The sequence below is a fragment of the Cladosporium halotolerans genome (assembly GCF_011745625.1).
Source record: "Cladosporium halotolerans strain TM138-S3 chromosome Unknown Sca23, whole genome shotgun sequence".
NCBI lineage: Eukaryota > Fungi > Ascomycota > Dothideomycetes > Cladosporiales > Cladosporiaceae > Cladosporium > Cladosporium halotolerans.
The window spans coordinates 262353-281674 of record NW_027191474.1 but is presented as its reverse complement, the minus strand read 5'-3'; the positions used below and the strand labels follow the sequence as shown (position 1 = coordinate 281674).

At 54.5% G+C, this 19322-nt stretch overlaps 8 protein-coding genes across 8 annotated transcripts; 4 read left to right on the top strand and 4 right to left on the bottom strand.

Annotated features, from left to right (window-relative positions):
- The first annotated feature begins 553 nt into the window (after positions 1–553).
- Positions 554–2447, top strand: WHR41_06640 (uncharacterized protein). Its single transcript, XM_069375245.1, has 2 exons — positions 554–1254; positions 1314–2447. The coding sequence occupies exons 1-2, from the start codon at positions 1158–1160 to the stop codon at positions 2192–2194; spliced, it is 978 nt and encodes a 325-aa protein (XP_069227935.1). The 5' UTR covers positions 554–1157; the 3' UTR covers positions 2195–2447.
- Positions 2448–2535: 88 nt separating this feature from the next.
- Positions 2536–3492, bottom strand: WHR41_06639 (uncharacterized protein; the record flags this gene model as incomplete). The annotated part of the gene is made up of 2 exons (XM_069375244.1): positions 2536–3176; positions 3270–3492. The coding sequence occupies 2 exons, from the start codon at positions 3490–3492 to the stop codon at positions 2536–2538; spliced, it is 864 nt and encodes a 287-aa protein (XP_069228004.1).
- Positions 3493–4021: 529 nt separating this feature from the next.
- On the bottom strand, positions 4022–5539 carry WHR41_06638 (uncharacterized protein; the record flags this gene model as incomplete). Its single annotated transcript, XM_069375243.1, has 2 exons — positions 4022–4276; positions 4332–5539. 2 exons carry the CDS (start codon positions 5537–5539, stop codon positions 4093–4095), a joined length of 1392 nt encoding a protein of 463 aa, XP_069228005.1. The 3' UTR covers positions 4022–4092.
- A 785-nt stretch (positions 5540–6324) lies between these two features.
- Positions 6325–8109, bottom strand: WHR41_06637 (uncharacterized protein; the record flags this gene model as incomplete). Its single annotated transcript, XM_069375242.1, has 1 exon — positions 6325–8109. One exon carries the CDS (start codon positions 8107–8109, stop codon positions 6325–6327), a length of 1785 nt encoding a protein of 594 aa, XP_069228006.1.
- A 359-nt stretch (positions 8110–8468) lies between these two features.
- On the top strand, positions 8469–10584 carry WHR41_06636 (uncharacterized protein). Its single transcript, XM_069375241.1, has 3 exons — positions 8469–8897; positions 9003–9078; positions 9133–10584. Exons 1-3 carry the CDS (start codon positions 8596–8598, stop codon positions 10300–10302), a joined length of 1548 nt encoding a protein of 515 aa, XP_069228007.1. The 5' UTR covers positions 8469–8595; the 3' UTR covers positions 10303–10584.
- Positions 10585–10855: 271 nt separating this feature from the next.
- Positions 10856–12353, top strand: WHR41_06635 (uncharacterized protein). The gene is made up of 3 exons (XM_069375240.1): positions 10856–11059; positions 11148–11408; positions 11471–12353. Exons 1-3 carry the CDS (start codon positions 11005–11007, stop codon positions 12271–12273), a joined length of 1119 nt encoding a protein of 372 aa, XP_069228008.1. The 5' UTR covers positions 10856–11004; the 3' UTR covers positions 12274–12353.
- A 252-nt stretch (positions 12354–12605) lies between these two features.
- On the top strand, positions 12606–14007 carry WHR41_06634 (uncharacterized protein). Its single transcript, XM_069375239.1, has 2 exons — positions 12606–13653; positions 13713–14007. Exons 1-2 carry the CDS (start codon positions 13156–13158, stop codon positions 13764–13766), a joined length of 552 nt encoding a protein of 183 aa, XP_069228009.1. The 5' UTR covers positions 12606–13155; the 3' UTR covers positions 13767–14007.
- A 1684-nt stretch (positions 14008–15691) lies between these two features.
- Positions 15692–16948, bottom strand: WHR41_06633 (uncharacterized protein; the record flags this gene model as incomplete). The annotated part of the gene is made up of 1 exon (XM_069375238.1): positions 15692–16948. One exon carries the CDS (start codon positions 16946–16948, stop codon positions 15692–15694), a length of 1257 nt encoding a protein of 418 aa, XP_069228010.1.
- Between the last annotated feature and the right edge of the window lie 2374 nt (positions 16949–19322).

The window sequence follows — 19322 nt, the reverse complement described above, 5'->3', positions numbered from 1 at the left end:
CTCAGTTGGTAGAGCGCGTCACTAGTAATGACGAGGTCGCCGGTTCGACTCCGTCTTAGGGCATTGGATTTTTTTTGCCCCTGCAGTTGACTACTAGTGGAGGTGAAAGCAGTTGCGAAGATGCTTGTGCGTCTCCTTCAGGCGGAAGCTGATCCAAGCAAAATTTTGGAGGCAACCAGGCCAACAAGCAAGAAATTTCGACCGGAAATTCGAATACATGATACACGTGAACGCTGGTGGTGGCGCAGCGTGAGATTGTCGGTTACGGTAGGGCTAGACGACGCGATCGGCGCTGTATCGTTAAAAACGGTACGTGATTATTATTGCTGAGACTATCATGCCAACGAGTGCCTACGCCCCGCGGCGACAGGATTAATCATTTGGGTGAATGTGAAGAAAAAGTCGCTCTAGGGTCCACCAACGCCCAGCCTGTGAAGTCACAGCTGCCTCATGCTGAGGTCAAACCTGTATCAAACAACGATAGCGTGGCCATCGGCATCGATTGTTGCGGCGATGGCGACCCCGATGATCGCCGACAAAAAAAGACGTCTCCCAGAGAAGCGTGGCGGGGCAGCCGATTGGGCGTCAGTTGCGCGGTCTGCAGAGCTTCTCTCAACCTCATCTGTTTCAAGGCACTCACGGATCGTCGCCCGTGCATGCGGATGCTCCAGAGGAAACATTTACAGGCAGCAGATGCCGAACAAGTACCGTGCAATAACAGGGTGCGAGCCCTCTCGGCGGCGGCAGTGCAGCGCGAGCCCAGGACTGCCCGTCTCCTCCACGTTTTCGCCTTCTTCCTGCTCCGGACCCACAACCGCCCACCGCCCCACGCCCTCGACGTCAACCCTCCCCGCGACGCGTCCGCCACACCAGACCAGTCCCATCCACTCTCTTCCACCACGCGCACTCGGCTCGGGCCACGCGCTGTTGGGCGCGAGGAAAACGGCGTTGTGGGCGGGCCGGGCAGGCCTCTGACATAATGTTGCGATTTCACGATGGTTCCAGGTAGGCAGAGGTGGCTTCGGCACCTCGCCCCGGTCGCCCATTCTTATCTTCCTCCTGCGTGCCCTTCACTTGTTTCCTTCACCATACTTGTCCCGCCTCCTCTCGCGACATCTTGAACGCATATTCAACGAAAAACACCTCACGCGAGCATCATGGCACCCAGCGCAGTCAGCCCCGCGGTCCCACCGACAGGCAACCCGCCTCCCACCGACAAGCTGCCAACCACTCGCAAGATCGTCATCTTCTCTGGTAAGTCGGATCATGCTTGCAAGAAAACACGTCACCCATGCTAACACATTCAACCCCAGATTTCGATGGCACCATTTTCATGCAGGACACCGGCCACGTCCTCTTCAACAAGTACGGATGTGGCTCAGAGCAGCGCGAGCGCCTCGAGAAGCAATTCAAGAATGGCGAGAAGACATTCAAGGGCATTTCTGAAGAGCTGTGGGGATCTCTGGACCTGCCGTTCGAGCAGGGTCTGAAAGCCATCCAAGAACACTTGACGCTGGACCAAGACTTCAAGACCTTCCACGACTTCTGCCTCAACAACAAGATCCCCTTCAACGTCATCTCCGCAGGCCTCAAGCCCATCCTCCGTCGCGTTCTCGACCTGTTCATCGGCGAGGAATCCAGCGCGAGCATCGACATCATCGCCAACGACGCTACGATCGACGGCGAAGGCCACGAGTGGAAACCACACTGGCGCCATGACCATGAGTCTGGCCACGACAAGGCTCTCTCGATCAACGAGTACAAAGATGCGGCCAAGATTGAATCCGAGGATGGCACGATCCCCATGGTTATCTTCATTGGCGATGGTGTGTCCGATCTGGCAGCAGCCAGCCAGGCGGATGTGTTGTTCGCCCGCCGTGGTCTCGCGCTCGAAGCGCACTGCATCGAGAAGAACATCAAGTATCTTCCCTATGACACCTTTGCCGACATCCAGCGTGAGATCATCAAGATCGCCCAGATCGACGAGAAGAAGACCAGGGGTCAAGGCCTGCCCGTCAACTTCAACCCGCGCGCCAACATGTGGAGACGCATCAGCTCCAAGACCGCCGTGCCCGCTTTCGCGGCTGCTACTCCTGCCGAGGAGGGCAGGTTCATCTGGCCCGAGCACTTTGACGAGCAGGGCGGCAAAGTCAGTGGCTCTGCCCCTGGCGCTCAGGTGATGGGCGCTTCATGAAAGATATGACATGCATTGGGTCGGTGTTGGCGTTGCTTGTTTGCAAAAAAAGGCATCCTATTAGTTTCACAAGGTCCAGCGAGCGTACTTTCGAACGACGCGGGTCGTAGGTTTCCAAATGATACACGCATTATGATAGAAGGTAGAGACTCATTTGTCCAACGCAGGACAGTGTTGAGCATCAATCCTTTTTTAAATACCCCAATTTCCTCCGTTTTGTCAATCAAGGTCTAACATCTATGTGAGTCTATTCTATCTGAAATGTCACGCTTTATCGACCGCTTACTCATAGTATGGATCGTCGCCAATAAGCAGCCAACATTAAAGTCACTAACAGATCATCACGGCAACTCTTTCTCCTTCAGTGGGGGAATCAACGCGAAAAGGCCTAGACCAGCCAGCACCTTAACCGCACCCGCAACCCACAGCACACTCTCTAGCCCACCACGGCTCCTCATCAGCCACGCACTGACCACGGAGCCGATGAAGAGCAAGATAACCGACGCCGCACGCCTGTTCCTTTTGACGTTGTTCGTCGCGAGCAGTTTGAAGTCACCCATGAGATCGCAGTAAGTCGACGTGACGACGTTGACGGGCAGTTCGTTGTACCCGAGCAATCTCGAGGCGGCTATTTGCATCCCGGCCTGCCAACCTAACAACGGGAGGAGACTGACGATGCGGATGTCGTGTTTCACCCATTCGGGCTCTGGTGTCGAAGTGGTGGTGCCAGCCGGGTTTTGAGGAATGATGTTTTGGGGCGTGGCGATCGCCGCTGCAACGAGGATGAATAGCCCCTGAAGTGCGAATAGAGAACACGTCCATAAGCGGTTGCTGGTGACGCCATTGGGTGTGAGAAACTTCGAAACGTGGAAGGTCGCCATTGCGCCGAGAAGGAAGGCGAGAATGGAGACGAGGGTCGCCAGCCAGGCGTGAGGCATCGCGGGGAGGCCGGCGGTTGACAAGCCAAGAATCACGGTGTTGCCTTTGGAACTGTTAGCTTTATAGTGTACACTACGTAGGAAAGTATATTGAAATCATGGGATTGACGTTGATCTTGCTGAGTTGGGAAACCTACCAGTCTGCATGCCGACGAAAACTCCCCAATTCAAGAATGACGCCCCGTCGACCATACCCGTCACCAACGAGCAGGCCAGCAGTCCGTAATCGCCATAGTCCTTTTCGACGGGCCCGAGTATCCTGCGGCGGGAGAAGAAGCCGGGTGGTTGGCCGCGGGGTTTCTCGAGCTCTTCGTCATCCTGGAGCTGATTGGCGCGCGCATCGGGACCCTGCATGGGCATTTGTTTTGCTGCGCCTGCCATCAATTTCGGTGTGTCGGCGACGACTCTTCTTCTCGCTCACTTTGCTGCTATACAATGTGAGAAGCGATCTCACCAGCAGACCGTTCCACGCATTGATATCGTGCGGCAGGTGCGGACGAGTGTGGGCCCGCACGGGTACGGCGGTGCGCGGTAGCCGGAAATCCACCACCGTTGAGATATCGTCCCTTCTCACGCCTACCTAAACAATCCTGATAACGAAGCTTATCAGACCGGGCCTCCAAGAACCATCTCCACACCCAGCACTGATCCGCACGGCACTGAAATCGTCCTCCACCGTCTCTGGGCATCTTCAGCGTCGTTCGCCGGTTACTGCGGCGTCTCAGCCATTCTTCCCGCAGGTAGGGCCGTGCGCTATAGCATATTACCCGCAGCCAAGGCCTCATATCATCAGTCAGAAAATAACGCAAGCACGGCACGCAGTAGTTGCGAGTCTTGCGACCTATCGTGTTGATTCTGGTGGGATCTTGCAGGAAGAGAGGAGTAAAAATGGGGGCAGTGCCATTGAGGCTGCTTGTTGTTGAAACTAACTGCAAAAAAGCGAACTGACGCTTGGGTATCTTATGACTTCGACGCGGCTTCTTCCTCGAGGACCTTCCCGGCTACCTCTTCTTCCGTAACTTTTACCTCGTGGCTGTGCTCCAGCTCGGACAGCACTATCCACGTGGGGAAAACGCAGAGTATCAGAACGCCAAAGTTGATGCCGATGCTGACGAAATGGTTCGCATTGCCCTCGGATTGCATGCTGTGAATATTGTTAGCGTCGTGCCGATCATAAGAGGAAAACGGTGGAAACTTACGCCCATGCAACAGTCTGGCCCAAGGCCTCGAACCCACGAAGAATGCCCGTGTGGTGCGAGAGCGAGGACAGATCCGTTGCGTATTGACCGACGAGCCAGTAAAGGAATTGCTGGAACGCCTGGCCAGAAAACTGCCAGAAGAACACGAGAGCGTATGACTTGCCGAAGCCACCTTTGAACCAATCCCAGACGGGCGGCTCAGCGGCGTCGTAAAATTGCTTTTGCAGAATGGTGGCCCAGATCCAGGTGCCGGTAAGGAGCACGACAATGCAGCTGAACGCAATTTTGGCGCGTGTCTTGATGAAAATCGATTGCCTGTCGAGCAATGAGGCGATGATGAAAGAACTGAAGATGCCGGAGAAGTTGGTGAAGAACGAGGAAAAGGCTCGGGAACGAACGGTGAAGTACGTCGTGAGCCAGGTGCTCATGAAGCCATTGTAAAAGTAGCTGATGAAGAAAGCCGGGATCAGGAGCAGAATGCGCCTGGAGATCATGAGCTTGAAGACGGCTTTGAATTCCTCTGACCAGGTCGGCTTCTTCAGTGTGACGGCTTTGGTGCCATCCTTGCGCCAGACCTTTTCCGCGGGACTCAGCATCAACGCGATGGGAAGACCAAGGCACATGATGACGATGAAGACAATGTAAGTTGCCGATCCCACGGAGCCAGAGGTCGACTTCTGGGCGTTGAGCCCAAGATTGATGGCGCCGCCGACGATGGGGCCGGCGGCCTTCGCAGTCTGCCAGACGGCCAGATAAAAGGCGCGGTCTTTGGGCGAGGGGTAGCCGATGATGATGGCAGCCTCAGCGGCCCAAAAGAATCCAGCGGAAATGCCGCATAGAGCGCTGCCGAAAAGCATGAACCATGTCGTCGAGTTCACGTTGTTGGTGTAGAGGCCGGCACCGTAGAGCGGGTAGCCAATGGCACCGAGGGCGAGGCCATACTTGAGTCCGATGCGGTTGTTGATTGCTCCAGCGAGGACACAGACTATGGCGAAGAGGCCATAGACAAGGGCGTTGGCAGCGCTCACAGCGTATGGCTCAGCAGCACCACCAGCTCCAAGGCCGCCTAAGGCATCCCACATGCCGGGCGCTGTGAAGGACACGCCGCACGCGACCAAGATCTGGAACGGCACGGACCGGAAGAATGAGCCATGTTTCCTCGGGGCAGACTCGGGGCCCTCGGTGGGGACGACGAAAGAGTCGACCATGCTGCGAAACTTTGCCGCGTAGGCACGTGGACGGCGGGTGCAGATCGTCGAAGGCGCGAAGAAAGATAGGTAGAACGTTGTTGGTTACGGTTCGCAGCGCCTGCGAAATTGTACTGTATACGTCTGGTAAATCTCTGCCGGGATCGCCATCGTTAGACGGTATCACGCCATCCAAGAGACCCCAAGTGTTACTAAGACGTTGCTTCTAGCGCCATCGCCGTGCCCCGTCCGTTGGATTTTCTGCTATTCTCTCATACACGCCGGCCAATTACGTGAGCCGGAGCCTTCCGAGTCGACTTCAACGTTCCAGACGTGCCAGGTTTGACTCTGCGCCGACGCCGGCTCAAGGGTTTGCCTCGAAGAACGCGGCCTCGGCTTGACCATGTCGTGTACATATTCCTATGCCGCTAGAAAGGGGCTATATCTTGAAATCACGACGCTTTACACAGTGAGAGCACGCAAGCGTCTTGGGCGTCGTTGAAAGCACTTGTTGGCATGTTGAGGCCGTGAAGATGGCGGGACGATGACTTTCCTATCACTTCATGATGAGATCCCTAGTCCCCGAAGACACGAAAGACCTCGCTACAAGTTAGACATCATTGAGTCCACTAAGAGCCTCGAAATACTCTTTACGAAACTACCTCGGTACCTACGAGCGACGATCGTCCGATAATTGCCAGGTGCGCCTCCATGAACGAGCGTGCGTGCACCCATCAAGAGTTCAAAGGGCCACCGAGAAAACGATTGTGGGACGTATCGTCATCATTGAGTATATTAAGGGAAAGCTACATCTTGTCAAACACTTTCGTACCGGTCCATCCGCTCACGGGATGACCGTGTGTTCGCCGCAATTCAGCATCTGTCTTCTCGCCCTCGGCATCACCCAAATCGTCCGTAGACCAAGACCCCAGGATGCCGCTCCGCTCAGCCTCAGCCTCATGCATCAGATTGAAGCTCTCGTCGCTTGATGCAGCACTCGGGCTGACGGACCCTGCCTTCTCGGTGGGCCCATACGCGTCTCGTACGCTTGAGTGACCAGCCTGCAGCTCGCCCACCCAGAATTGGCCTCCGTTCCGCGCTTTGGTGCGGGCGACTTCTCGCTCCTGCAAAGCGAACTTTTGCTCACTAGGGAACGGTAGGTCGCGACGGTGCCATTCGCCCAAGAACATGCCCTCTGGGTCAGCGTCGTTGCGGATCCTGATCCATTCCTGCATGTCTTTTCCGAACATTGCGTCGATGTCGTCCGAAGAAGTATATGTCCAGTTTTTCGCCCAGTGCGGGCGGCCGCCCATATCGCGCATCAGCCATTCGAAGGCTTCGTAGTAGCGCTCCCGGCAGGGCGGGTCTTGCAGGTAAGGCCTGTACAAGGTCGCATTCAGGTAGAGAGTCGGCTCTTCGCGGCAGGTATTGTCAAGGTAGGGACGGGGGTGTGGCGAGATGGTCGTGTCGCTGACGCGGACCTCGATGGGACAGTGGATGTACAAGCCCTTGGTCGAGAACGGAATCCTTCCATCGCCCTTGTTGCCATTGATCCATGCGCTAAGTCGAGTGATCGCCTCCGGGCCCTTGCTGAGAGGGATGGCCCATTCGTTGACAAATTGCGAGAACAGGCAATTCATGAGAAGGCCCTTCTGCAATGGCTCCACCGCGGATTCAGTCTTGCCGGTGGTGAAACCATACTGCATGCCAAAGACGAACCATTCGATCCACGGTAAGACAAAAGGCACGTAGTTGGAGATGAAAAGCAGGTTCTGGTAAGTGTGGAAGCCAACAGAGCCACCGTACCAGCTGCTGACAGCCTCGCGTTCCGGATTCGAGGTCTTCTCCGCGGACCAGACTACAGCGCGCTTCATGTAGGGCATCCACCAGACACGAGTGAATTCTTTACGGGTCCAGAGGTCCTTACTCCAATTCTCCAGGATGTAGTCCATTGGCATGAGGGTTTGCTCCCATTCGATGTTGGTGGCATCGCACATTTCGTATTCCACTTCCACGATGATTCCGAGAGCGCCGAGGGAGCACAGCGCGGCGCGGAAAAGCTCCTGGTTGTGGTCGGCCGAGCAGCGTACCGCCTGACCGTTGGCCAGGACGATGCGCAGAGACCTGATGTTCTGTGACAGCAAGCCGTGCTTCAGCGAGCTCCCGTGGGTCGCGGTCGAAATGGCGCCAACGATGCTCTGCTCGTCGATGCTGCCCAAGTTCGGCATAGTAAGTCCATTTTTATTGGCCTCGTCATTCAGCTTGCGCAACCTGATGCCGCCCTCCACCGTGAGAGTCTTGCGCTGCTTATCCACCTTCAGCACCCGCGCATAGTTGTCCAGATTCACCATCCATGAGCTCGTGCAGGTGAGATCGCTGGGCGAATGGCCGCAGCCGACGACCACGAGGCGCTTGCGACATCTGCGCGCAAGAGTGACGAGCTTCTGGACCTCTTCGAGCGACTGCGGCTTAATGTAGAGCTCTGGGCGCGAGATGAAGGTCTTGGCCCAGGTATGGTGGAGGTGTTTGGTCGAGGCCCGGAAGGGCACGTGCGGATCTGTCCGCTCGAGCTCGTACTGGAGCTTCTCCATGGTCAAATGCGCGGCGTGATGTTTGCAGGTGTCGAACAGCCTCAGCCGCAGCTGTTGGAGATGAAGAGGGCGCAAGGCATGTCGTGGGCGGCGGAGCAAGGGCGGGCGTCGCGTAGATATGACATGCGAACCTCAGGTCGCCAGGCAGGATGGCGGCGGCGGCGGGGGAGAGGCAGTCAATTGCGACAGCACCATGCCGCGCAGATCGCCGAGGCTTGCTGCTTCGCCCAAGCGCCGCCCGTCCGCTCCGCCCGGCGACCGCTCAGGCACCCAGGCAAACCCCATCCACGGACTGGCCAGAGCCGCCAGACGTGATTATGTGATCGCACCCTGCGAGTGGGGCCGCGCATCGGCAGCCTCGAATCACTTCACGCGCGCGCCACGGCAGAAGTACTGGTGGGTGCCGTGAGGCAGTCGGTAGTCACAACAACGCTGCCCCCAAAACCGAGAGCATCACCAGCTGTTCAGCAACACGGGTGCTTCACTATGTCCGCAGAAATATACCCGCCCTACCCGCCCACGCTGACCCAGTCGGAGCGGGACCACATCCTCACCAACATCAAAGACTGGTCGATCGCTCACGGTCTTGCGGTGCGGCCTGCCGAGTCCTACGTTTCCAAAGATGTCGATCCGGCTGGCGCATTGGCAACCACTGCGCCGGTGACCCTGTTTCCCAGTCTGTTTCCCCGGCGGTGCTTTGATCAAGCACGAGCGGTCTCCAAAGCCTACAACGAGCTCTACTCGGCCATCTCGGTCGATGAGGGCTGGCTGGGCGAGATTGTGAAGGAGTAAGTTCACAATCGTGCCTGAAAGCCTGACCGCTAAGCCTTCGATGGTGTGGTTATGTGGAGGCTGTCATTGCCTGCGACTCCCATCTGACAAGTTCCATCCAGGCTGTTGGACATTGACGACTTCATTGAAAATCTGTGGAAAATTCATCTCCAAGTCAAGTCTGAGGGCTATGTCCAGGTCAGTCTCAAAGTGAATTCCTTCGGTTCCGCGTGGGTCTGACATATTCCGTAGTCCATCCAGCTCGGACTCTTCCGGTCTGATTACATGGTCCACGTCGACAAGTCTGAAGGCTCCAAACCTTGCGTGAAGCAAGTAGAGTTTAACACAATCGCTTCCTCGTTTGGCGGTCTTTCCAGCCATGTCTCTGGCCTTCACCGTCACCTACTATCGACTGAGGCTTACCCAGACGCTACCGAATCAGTGATTACAGGAAACGCTCTTCCCGAGAGCACGTCCATACCGAATCTCGCACTTGGCCTCGCGAAAGCTCACTCCGCTTATGCCAAAGCATCGTCGCCTGCGCACCCAACATGTGTTCTCTTCATCGTTCAAGATCCCGAGCGCAATGTCTTCGACCAACGTCATCTCGAATACAACCTTAACACTGCCCACTCCGTGCGCACGTTTCGCCTAACCTTCGACAACGTTCTAACATACACGCGCCTGGAGCCTGGAACCCGCAAGCTGCTATTCAGCCCAGCCCACAGTCCTCACAAATCGTACGAAGTCAGCACGCTATACTTCCGCGCCGGCTATGCGCCATCCGACTATACTACAGAGGCTCATTGGACCGCTCGTCTGCACCTCGAGCGCAGCGCAGCAATCAAATGCCCCAGCATCCTCACACACCTTGCCGGCAGCAAAAAGGTCCAGCAAGTGCTCGCCACTCCTCAGTCGCCCCACCTCTCCCGATTTATCCCCGACGGCAATTCTTCATCAGCGATCCTATCGACTTTCGCTCCAATCTATCCCCTCGACACCAGCCCCGCCGGTCTCACCGCACGGTCTCTCGCAACCAACTCAGAAACGGCGCAGAGATTCGTCTTGAAGCCTCAGCGCGAGGGAGGTGGAAACAACGTTTATCGCTCGGACATACCGTCTTTCCTCGCCTCGTTGCCCGAGACCCATTGGCCGGCCTACATTCTCATGGAGATGATCGAGCCTCCCGCACAGGCGAACACCATTTTCCGCAACGGCGAGCTGCAGAGTGGCGACGTGATTTGCGAGCTGGGCGTGTATGGAGCGTGCTTGTGGAAAGACGGTGACAAGCCAGGCGAGAGGGAGATCATGGAAAATTTCGAGGCAGGGTATCTGCTCAGGACCAAAGGCGCTGGCTCGGCTGAGGGCGGTGTCGCGGCCGGTTTCGGAAGTGTGGATAGTTGCTGCTTGGTGGATGTCTGAGCGAGATGTTGGGACGAGGATACACGGAATACATGCGCATACGCTGATCACGACTCACGGCCCCCTTCTGTTATAACTTACACCTTCTCCCAGACATGGAGTCGGAGACTCCCGTGAGATCTCTCTTGCTCTTAAGAACAAGCATTTCTGCCCTCTTTGGCGGTATGAGTCCAGATATGGATTCGACCATGATCTGATCAGTGGGCAATAGCCAGTGTATAGATTTAACATAATCTTGCAGAAATTAATCATCAGGTCGATTAGCTCAGTTGGTTTAGAGCGTGGTGCTAATAACGCCAAGGTCGCGAGTTCGACCCTCGTATTGACCATGATCTTTTGCTTTTGCAGTGTTGTAAATTGATTTACAGTTTCCAAGTAGGATTGTTGATCGCGGTGCCATAACAAATGAACTGCAGGTGTCCTTCTGAGACCTTCCAACATGCATTTTGTCGACGGGACAAAAGCGAGTATCACAATGAACAATTCACAGGCAGCCTCCGCGCGGTCACGCACGACCCTGTTGACATCACTCAGCTGGCAGCGCATGCCCCGCGATCGGCCCTCGACAGCTTGGGAAAATCGGTAAACTTTCGAGTCACCTGCCGCGTAGTACGGCCCCTGCCATGATTGTTTTCCCTTGAATGCGATAGTCATCCTCTCCCATATCATTGATTCACTGCCAGATTAGGCCCCGTCGCAATCATGGAAGCTGAACACTTCACCTCCCCAGCCCCGAGCTTTCCCAAGAAGCGGTGCGGTTAGTGAGTCCGTCGCTAGCGTCAAGAGCACATGGTCTCTGCCTGACGTTGTGCAAGTCCAATGGCTGATGCGATCGCTTCTTGTAGGTGTCCTCGGTGCCACAGGTAGCGTTGGCCAGCGCTTCATCCTCCTGTTGGCTCTTCACCCTCACTTCACATTGACAGCCGTCGGCGCCAGCCCTAGGAGCGCCGGCAAGAAGTACCGCGACGCGGTCAAGTGGAAACAGAGCTTGCCCATGAGCAAGGAGCTGGGCGATCTGGTATTGAAGAACTGCTCCGCTGAGGAATTTAAAGACGAGGTCGATGTCGTCTTCAGCGGTCTGGACAGCGATGTTGCGCAAGACACTGGTTAGTACAAGACGATTGATGCGACAAGTAGAGGTGGGACCGACGACTGATCATTACCCTAGAGATGTCTTTCTTGAAGGCGAACATTCCCGTCTTCAGCAACGCAAAGAACTACCGCCGCGATCCCCAGGTGCCCCTCGTCGTGCCGACCGTCAACCTTCCCCACATGGACCTCATCCCGCACCAGCGCAAGCAGTACAACCTCGACAAAGGCTTCCTCGTCTGCAACTCCAACTGCGCTGTCATTGGCCTTGTCATCCCTTTCAAGGCTCTCATTGAGGCATTCGGGCCCATCAGCCAGGCCTCCATCGTCACGCTGCAGGCTGTTTCCGGCGGCGGCTACCCCGGGGTCAGCAGCATGGACATCATCGACAACGTCGTTCCTTTCATCCCGAACGAGGAGGACAAGCTTGAGAGCGAGGCGCGTAAGATTCTGGGACAGATAAACAAGGAAGCGACGGCTTTCGCGGACGTGGACGACATGAAGATCTCCGGCACATGCACGCGCGTGCCTGTGCTGGACGGACACACCGCTGTCGTCTCGCTCACATTCGCAAAGAAGCCCGCCCCTTCGGCGGAGCAGGTCAAGGAGGCGATGCGCTCGTACGTCTCCGATGCACAGAAGCTGGGATGTCCCTCGGCGCCGCAGAACGCGATCGTGGTTATGGAGGAGCCCGACAGACCCCAGCCGCGTCTCGACCGCGAGACGGACAGGGGATACGCAGTCTCCGTGGGTCGCGTGCGGGAAGACGAGGGCGGGGTCTTCGACATCAAGTTCGTCGCGCTCAGTCACAACACCGTCATCGGTGCCGCGGGCAGCAGCATCCTCAATGCCGAAGCTGCGGTGCAGAAGGGCTTCCTTTAGAAAGTAATGCGGCCGTGACGTGTTGGTAGACAGGTGAAGGTAGCACTGTACACGAGAAAACGCAATTACACGATCAACAAGCACGATCGATTGTCAAGTGAGCGACGTGTGACGCATCTATGAAATTGATTGTGGTCGTGCACAGTGGGATGCCGTAAGGCTGGTCGGGCATCTATTGTAAGGTACCTACCTGCGTCGCGAGTGATAAATCACGCCTTGTCGCCTGCTTGCCTCAGGACCTCAGGCTGCAGACTAGACGGGGCGGCGGCCCGAGCTTTCGCGCGGACCCTGCGCGGCCGGGTTTGGCCTGGAATCGTCGCAACACCCCGGGCAGAGGAGAGCAGAGGCCTGAGGCGTCTCGCCTGATCTCGCCTGTCCTCCGCCCTGCCGCAGGACGCATTCTCGCACACCCATACAATACACTACTAGACGTGCAACACGCACACACGCACACACACCGCACCGCCGCCGCGTCCGCCGTCCCCCTCTCCGTCTCCATTGCCCGCTCGAGCGCGGCAGCACGTGTCCGCAGCCCCACCCGCCCGGCGACAAAGCGTCTGGATTCAGGGACGCCGCCGCGCCACACCGCGCTGCCTGTTGCTTGCTTGCTCGCCTGCACGAGAAGCCTCCACCGCCAGCAATACCCTTTAGCATACCTCCGCCCTCATCCTCGCCGGCGACCGCCATTGCACCACCCGCCGAACCTCCCGTCGCGCCCACGGCCTCACACGCCCCGCCGACCGATTCACCACACCGCCTCCCCAGTTACACCCCGCCAACACCGCCAAAGTGTCTTCCACCGTCCTCCAGCGCGGCGGCATCTCCTTTGCCGAGGGCCTGAACCCTTCGCCGCCCAACTGTGTTCAGTCCGCCGAGAACAAGATGAACGCCGACGACAAGGAGAGGAGACGGCGCCGGAGGAGCAGCAGCTTGATGTACCATGAGCCGATGGAGGATCAGGAGCAGCTCAGTGACCAGAAGGCCAACCCCAACCTCAACGCAAACTGGGTGAACATGAAGGGTGCATGGATGGTCCACATCATCATCATTCTGCTGCTCAAGATCGTCTACGACATCGTCCCCTCGATATCCCAGGAGACCTCTTGGACCATGACCAACATTTCGTACATGTTCGGCAGCTACCTCATGTTCCATTACGTCCGCGGCGTCCCGTTCGAGTTCAACGCTGGTGCCTACGACAACCTGAACATGTGGGAGCAGATCGACAACGGCGACCAGTACACACCCGCGAAGAAATTCTTGCTCTCGGTGCCCATATGTCTCTTCCTGGTCAGCACGCACTACACGCATTACGACCTGACGTACTTCATGATCAACTTCCTTGCCACGTTGATGGTGGTTGTGCCCAAGTTACCTGCTGTAAGTACTTTCACTGCTCATGGCAGAACCCCGGAATGTTTCGCTGACCCTCCACACAGCTTCACCGACTCCGCTTCGCTGTTTTCAACGAGGAGCCTGAAGAGATGAGGTAGCAAGATGTGGCAGGAGGGTTTTGATTGCGGCGTTTGTGAGACTTCAAAATGGGCGACGAGATGTTTGCAGTTCGGGTTCAATCTTACATCCACTGGACACCTTTGGCAAAATCGGTACATCTTTCCGGCTGCTGCTCTTGCGTGCAGCCGTGAGCTTGCGTCCCCTTCATTCGAGATACCACTCTTGTACTGCTAATTATGGCATCTGTATCATATTAATTGACATTGCATTATTGACCCATCCTGAATGCCTTAGATGCATTTACCAGGTTCGCTATCGAGCTCAAATATTCAGCTTTCACCACGCTGCCGCATCGCGGTTTTTGCCTAACACAAGTGTAGCTTGTACGACCTTGAGACCTTCATTGTATAGTAGAGCAATGCACGACACATCCAACACCGCTACTATAGCTCAGATCACTCACTCTGGAGTGTCTTCAATCACCTGCATTCGGGATATCAGCACAATCCCGCTCTGTGCAGACATAGCGTCGCGTCGAGAAACAGTACTATTTGCTTGCTCCTCGCGTTTCTACTGATCGCCGCCTTATCGTGTATCCCCGGTCAATCACATGGTGAGACCTCTCTGTGTACTCACTGCTAACACGGCTTTCTGAAACGGAGACGGAGGCTTCTTCCTCCCAATCCGTTGCCACATTCCGACCGCAGCGAGTCCCAAAGCCCACGCAATCGCCGCACCTGCAAGTAGCAGCTACTGTCCGACCTGGGGCTCGCGATACAAACAAGAATACCTCAAGCGCCCATGCGGTACTCGGAAACGCCTCTGGTCGCGTGAATCCGGAACGATGACCTCGTGCAAATGTGCACAAACCTGCTACCACTCGACCGCTTGGTCGACGAGCCCCGCGCACGTGGCAACTGTCGTCTTCGGGTGCGGCGACAGATGGCGAGCAGTCAGTGATCTTCGAAGCCGTGAGTTTCGTCGCGCAATGGCTCCTGCAAGGGCCCAATAAAACCCTCCTTTCCGCGACCATAAGGGCATGCGGCGTAAAGCCATCAGTCCATCTCGCTGGAAACCTCGAGCAAGATCTGGAGAAATGGGCTGAAACGAGAATGCAAGAGCTCCCTGGTTACCGTCCCAGTGGCGAAGTTGAAATAGCTGCTGGTCACCCAGAGCTTACCAACTCCAACTGGCTTCGGGGCGGTCTGGCGGATTATGCTTCGCTGCTTCATCGGTTGAAGGGGTGGCAGCCAGAGGGTCATGAGGACCCGCGCCTTAATATCTACATCGGCGTTACAGATTCCGCTACGTCGGCGTGGGCATCGAAAGCCCTAATTCCAGCCGATGGACTGCTCGGCCTCCGCTTTCCACCGCCACCACCTCCAGAAGGCTCATCTCTCCACGACATGGAGCTTTTCTTCGCTTGCTGTAATGAGCAGTTTTATTGGGACGGAGAACACGCTACGCTGGATCGCTCAAAAGCATCACTACAAGCCCACGGCATCGACCTCGAATCTATGAACTCTGTCACGAGCGAGGAGTGGAAGGCTGCTGGTCTTCCGGGTGGCTTTCGCTACCGGCTACCGAAGCAATTGGCGAGCTGCCGGTCTGAACAATGGGATCGGAAGCTTGCATGTCGAGATTCCAATCGTCTGGAAGCTAGCCTCGTCTCGCAGACACGTTCACATACCGTGTCACTGGTCCGCGAGGTCCTTTTCAACTATGCTTCCTCACTCTTTGAGCTTCGGATCGAGTATTGATCGATTGACACATAATGTAGCAAGTATCATTCCGAGACAAAAGGTGGTGTAGATACTTCCATGGCAACGAAATCCTACATTTTGAGTATACCATCGTAATACCTCTTGCAAACCTACTATTGATCGCTGGCTAATGAGCGCTGGAGGTACCTGGATCTGTCCACTCTCGACATTGCTCCCGCCAATCAGGTATGGATTAGAGTCTATTTTCTCGCGATATCTCTCCCATTCAACCACACAAACAACCAGTTGATCGAGATCATTATCCTCCTCCTCCAGCTCCTGGTCCACGCCAGACTGCCCGATCGCCACGCCAGCCAAGCACTCTGACCAGTCCACTCGTGACGGCCCCCGATCACGCCATCGTGCTGCCCAAGATACGCAAGCAAAGCTTTTTGCTTGTATTCGAAAGGCTTCGCAGGCTGGTCGTTCGCATTCAGCTCACGCGTCAAGTACTCGCCTTTCTGCAATGCGACCTCGGCGAGAGTGGGGAGCGTCTGATCTTGGATGTCTGCCGCATCGCCCAACGCGTAGGCTGAGTCGATGACCGATCCGTCAGGCCGCAAGACGCGCAGGAAGTGGTCTGTCAAGACTCGAGGGAGGCCTTTCTCGGGCTTCATCACTGGCAGGCTCTCGACAAGTGGGTTCACCTTGTTTCCAGTAGCCCAGAGGAGCATACCAAAGGGCATGCGGCCGTGCTCCTTGGTGTAAATGGCGTCCGACTCGACTTTCTGAATGTGGGAGCTCGTTTGAATGTCGACCTTCTTCTGGTGAAGCGACTCCAGCGCGTAGTCTCCGAGCGCTTTGTCGAAAGTCGACAGAATGGTGGGCGCTACGTCGTGGATCGTAATGCTAAGCTTGCCGTCCAAGTGCGGGTACAAGAAGCGCATCTCCTCATGCCACAGATCGTGCAGCTCTGCTGTTGCTTCGATGCCGATGGCACCTCCGCCCACGATTCGAATGCTCAGTAGTTCTCGCTGTCGTTCCTCGGTCGTCCCCGGCAATGACGCTGCGTCCAGGATTTCGAGTAGCCTCTGCTGGATGATCCGAGAGTCGTTCGTCGTGCGAAGGAACAGTGCGTGGTCCTTTGCGCCAGGAGTCCCGAATGTCTGGTTGTCGCATCCCGGAGCTATGATGACCTTGTCGTACTGGACTTGGAACTGTCCGCCCTTGTCGACATCGTCCATGGATGGTTTGCATGAGATGACTCGCTTCTCAAGGTCGATCTTCTCCGCGAAGGCTTTGAAGTATTGGACATCGGTTCGACTTCTCCTGCGGACTGGTTCCTCGGCCAGGCGAAAGTCGAACAGACCGCACGCGGCGCTGGCTAATAGTGGAGTGTATTGCACGGTGCGGATGGGGGAGATCACGCTGATGTTGTATTTCGCAAGGGACAGCTTCTGCGAAAGGGTAAACCCACCCCAGCCCGAACCGATGATGGCGACTGTCGGTTTGCTCATTTTCACGAACAGTAAATCCAAAGTCTCTTGAGGAGCGCGCCGAAACGCAGTTGGCGGGCTTCAAATAGGAGCATCTTGGTATATTGTTAATTCTGAGGATATCTGTACGTCATCTAGCGTCACCCACAATGCCCCCCTGCAACGACATGAGGTCGTGTCGATGGGCACAACGCGTCCCAGCGCCGGGGTTGCGGGCGGCATCTCGTTGTTCTTGCGGCACTGTCGTGGGGACACTGCGGCCCGGAAGCTTCGGAAAGCTTGGGATCTGCCCTTTGTCGCCGTCTACAAACAGCCACAACAGCGTCAGTGCAGCTCTCAGAATTGCAGTCGCTCGCCGACAGGGGTCCCCGGTCGGGCCGCCTAATCTTGGTGGGCTGGCTAGCCTGGCTCTCCATCCGCGAACCTCTGAGATAGCGTCGACTTGCACGTTGTTTTCGCGGTCGCCTTATCGTTGCTGGTATCCCACCGCTTTTGCTGGTGTATTTGCTCTCACCATGAATCGCGACGATGAAGTGCTTGACGCAATCGACCCCTGCGAAGGCTCCAGCTCCGAGAAAGATGACGTTGTATACATTGATGATGACACTGAAGAGATGGCGCAGGAGGTGCAGGTGGTGGAGGGCCCTGAGATGGCTCCTGGCGACAGCAGCGACCACAGGCCGCACCAGGCAATGGAGCCTATACTCGGCGCTCACCCGTTGTTATGCGCAGCGAGGTGTCCCATCGACATCGGCAGCTGGCGCAAAAAGATCTTCGAGCTGCGTGAGCCGGTGGTGCTTACAGGCGCGGAGTACCGACTGATTTGGCCGTATTGCGATAATATGTGGGTATTCAAGAGCCAATCTCGTGAGGAGGGCGAGTATCGGATATACCGCTGCCTATTCGGCGGCTCGCAGCGGTTCTGACGTGCAAATAAATAGATCGCCTGTTTGTATATATAGCTGTAAATACCGCTAATTACGTTTCTTAATAAAAAAAAATCTTGACTTTTATTTAGGAGTGGATGGGCTATCTATATATTTTGTTCTTTTAACTACGATGATAATGCCTATTTCACTTTTATCTAATTGAAATTCTATCTTTTAGTAGAAGGCCATTCTAATTATAAACGTCTAAGTGTCCGTCTTTCCTCTTGTAGGTTTTTAAGGTTATCTTTATAACCTTCTTCAAATTCAGCCTTCTTACTAATATATTTTTCGTGGCTAATATAAGGTTTCTCTATTTCCAAGTCCTGCGACATCCGACCAAAAAGTAGTGCTTTATAAGATCAATATTCAGCATTACTCTTAATTTCTTCAGTTGTATTTTATCAATCCAACCTTTCTTGGGTAGTTGGACCATCTGCGAGAAATAAATCCTGATCGATAGAAAAATACTTAGAGTAACTATAGAGTATAACATAGATATTACATGAGTTGTATAACTACCATATGTAATTAAAAAAAAACATATCTTAGTGTAGTAGGGAATTGTTTTTTTTGTTTTTTACATTTTTTATATCAAAGTATTTACACTGTGTATATCAACTAAAGTATTTTCAATTAAACTAACTAAAGGTACAATTATTAAGAAGTGTGAAAAATATAAAACAGTACTTATTTGACCAACTTTTTTATTGAGTTTGATGATGGCTCTGATTGAACGCTGTCCAAAGGCTTGACACATGCTAATCGTACGTCATTTTATTGCTATACTTTTCGATTTATATTATAAATCAAGCGTAGTAAGAAAAATGAAGTGGTGTAAAGGTGAATATATGATATTTTACGTCTACCTTAGAGTAGGGAAGAAATTTCCTTAGGTATAAAAGGTACAAAAATAGCTTTTTATGCTTACCATAACCTTATTTCTTTCTTAGTTGATTATGATATACCAAATTATAAAGGGTTTATTCCATTAAACTATTAGATACCCTTATGATTTATTTTATAACTTAAATGCAGACTACCCTTCAAAGGAGTTTTTGTATCCTAGTTACATAGCAGGTATGAATTTTGATACCAATCACGATAGTTTATTTGATAAAGGAGTAACAATCGATCGTCAAATTTGGGTATAGGGGCGAAAGACTAATCGAACCATCTAGTAGCTGGTTCCTGCCGAAGTTTCCCTCAGGATAGCAGTAACGTTTTCAGTTTTATGAGGTAAAGCGAATGATTAGAGGCCTTGGGGTTGAAACAACCTTAACCTATTCTCAAACTTTAAATATGTAAGAAGTCCTTGTTACTTAGTTGAACGTGGACATTTGAATGTATCGTTACTAGTGGGCCATTTTTGGTAAGCAGAACTGGCGATGCGGGATGAACCGAACGCGAGGTTAAGGTGCCGGAATGTACGCTTATCAGACACCACAAAAGGTGTTAGTTCATCTAGA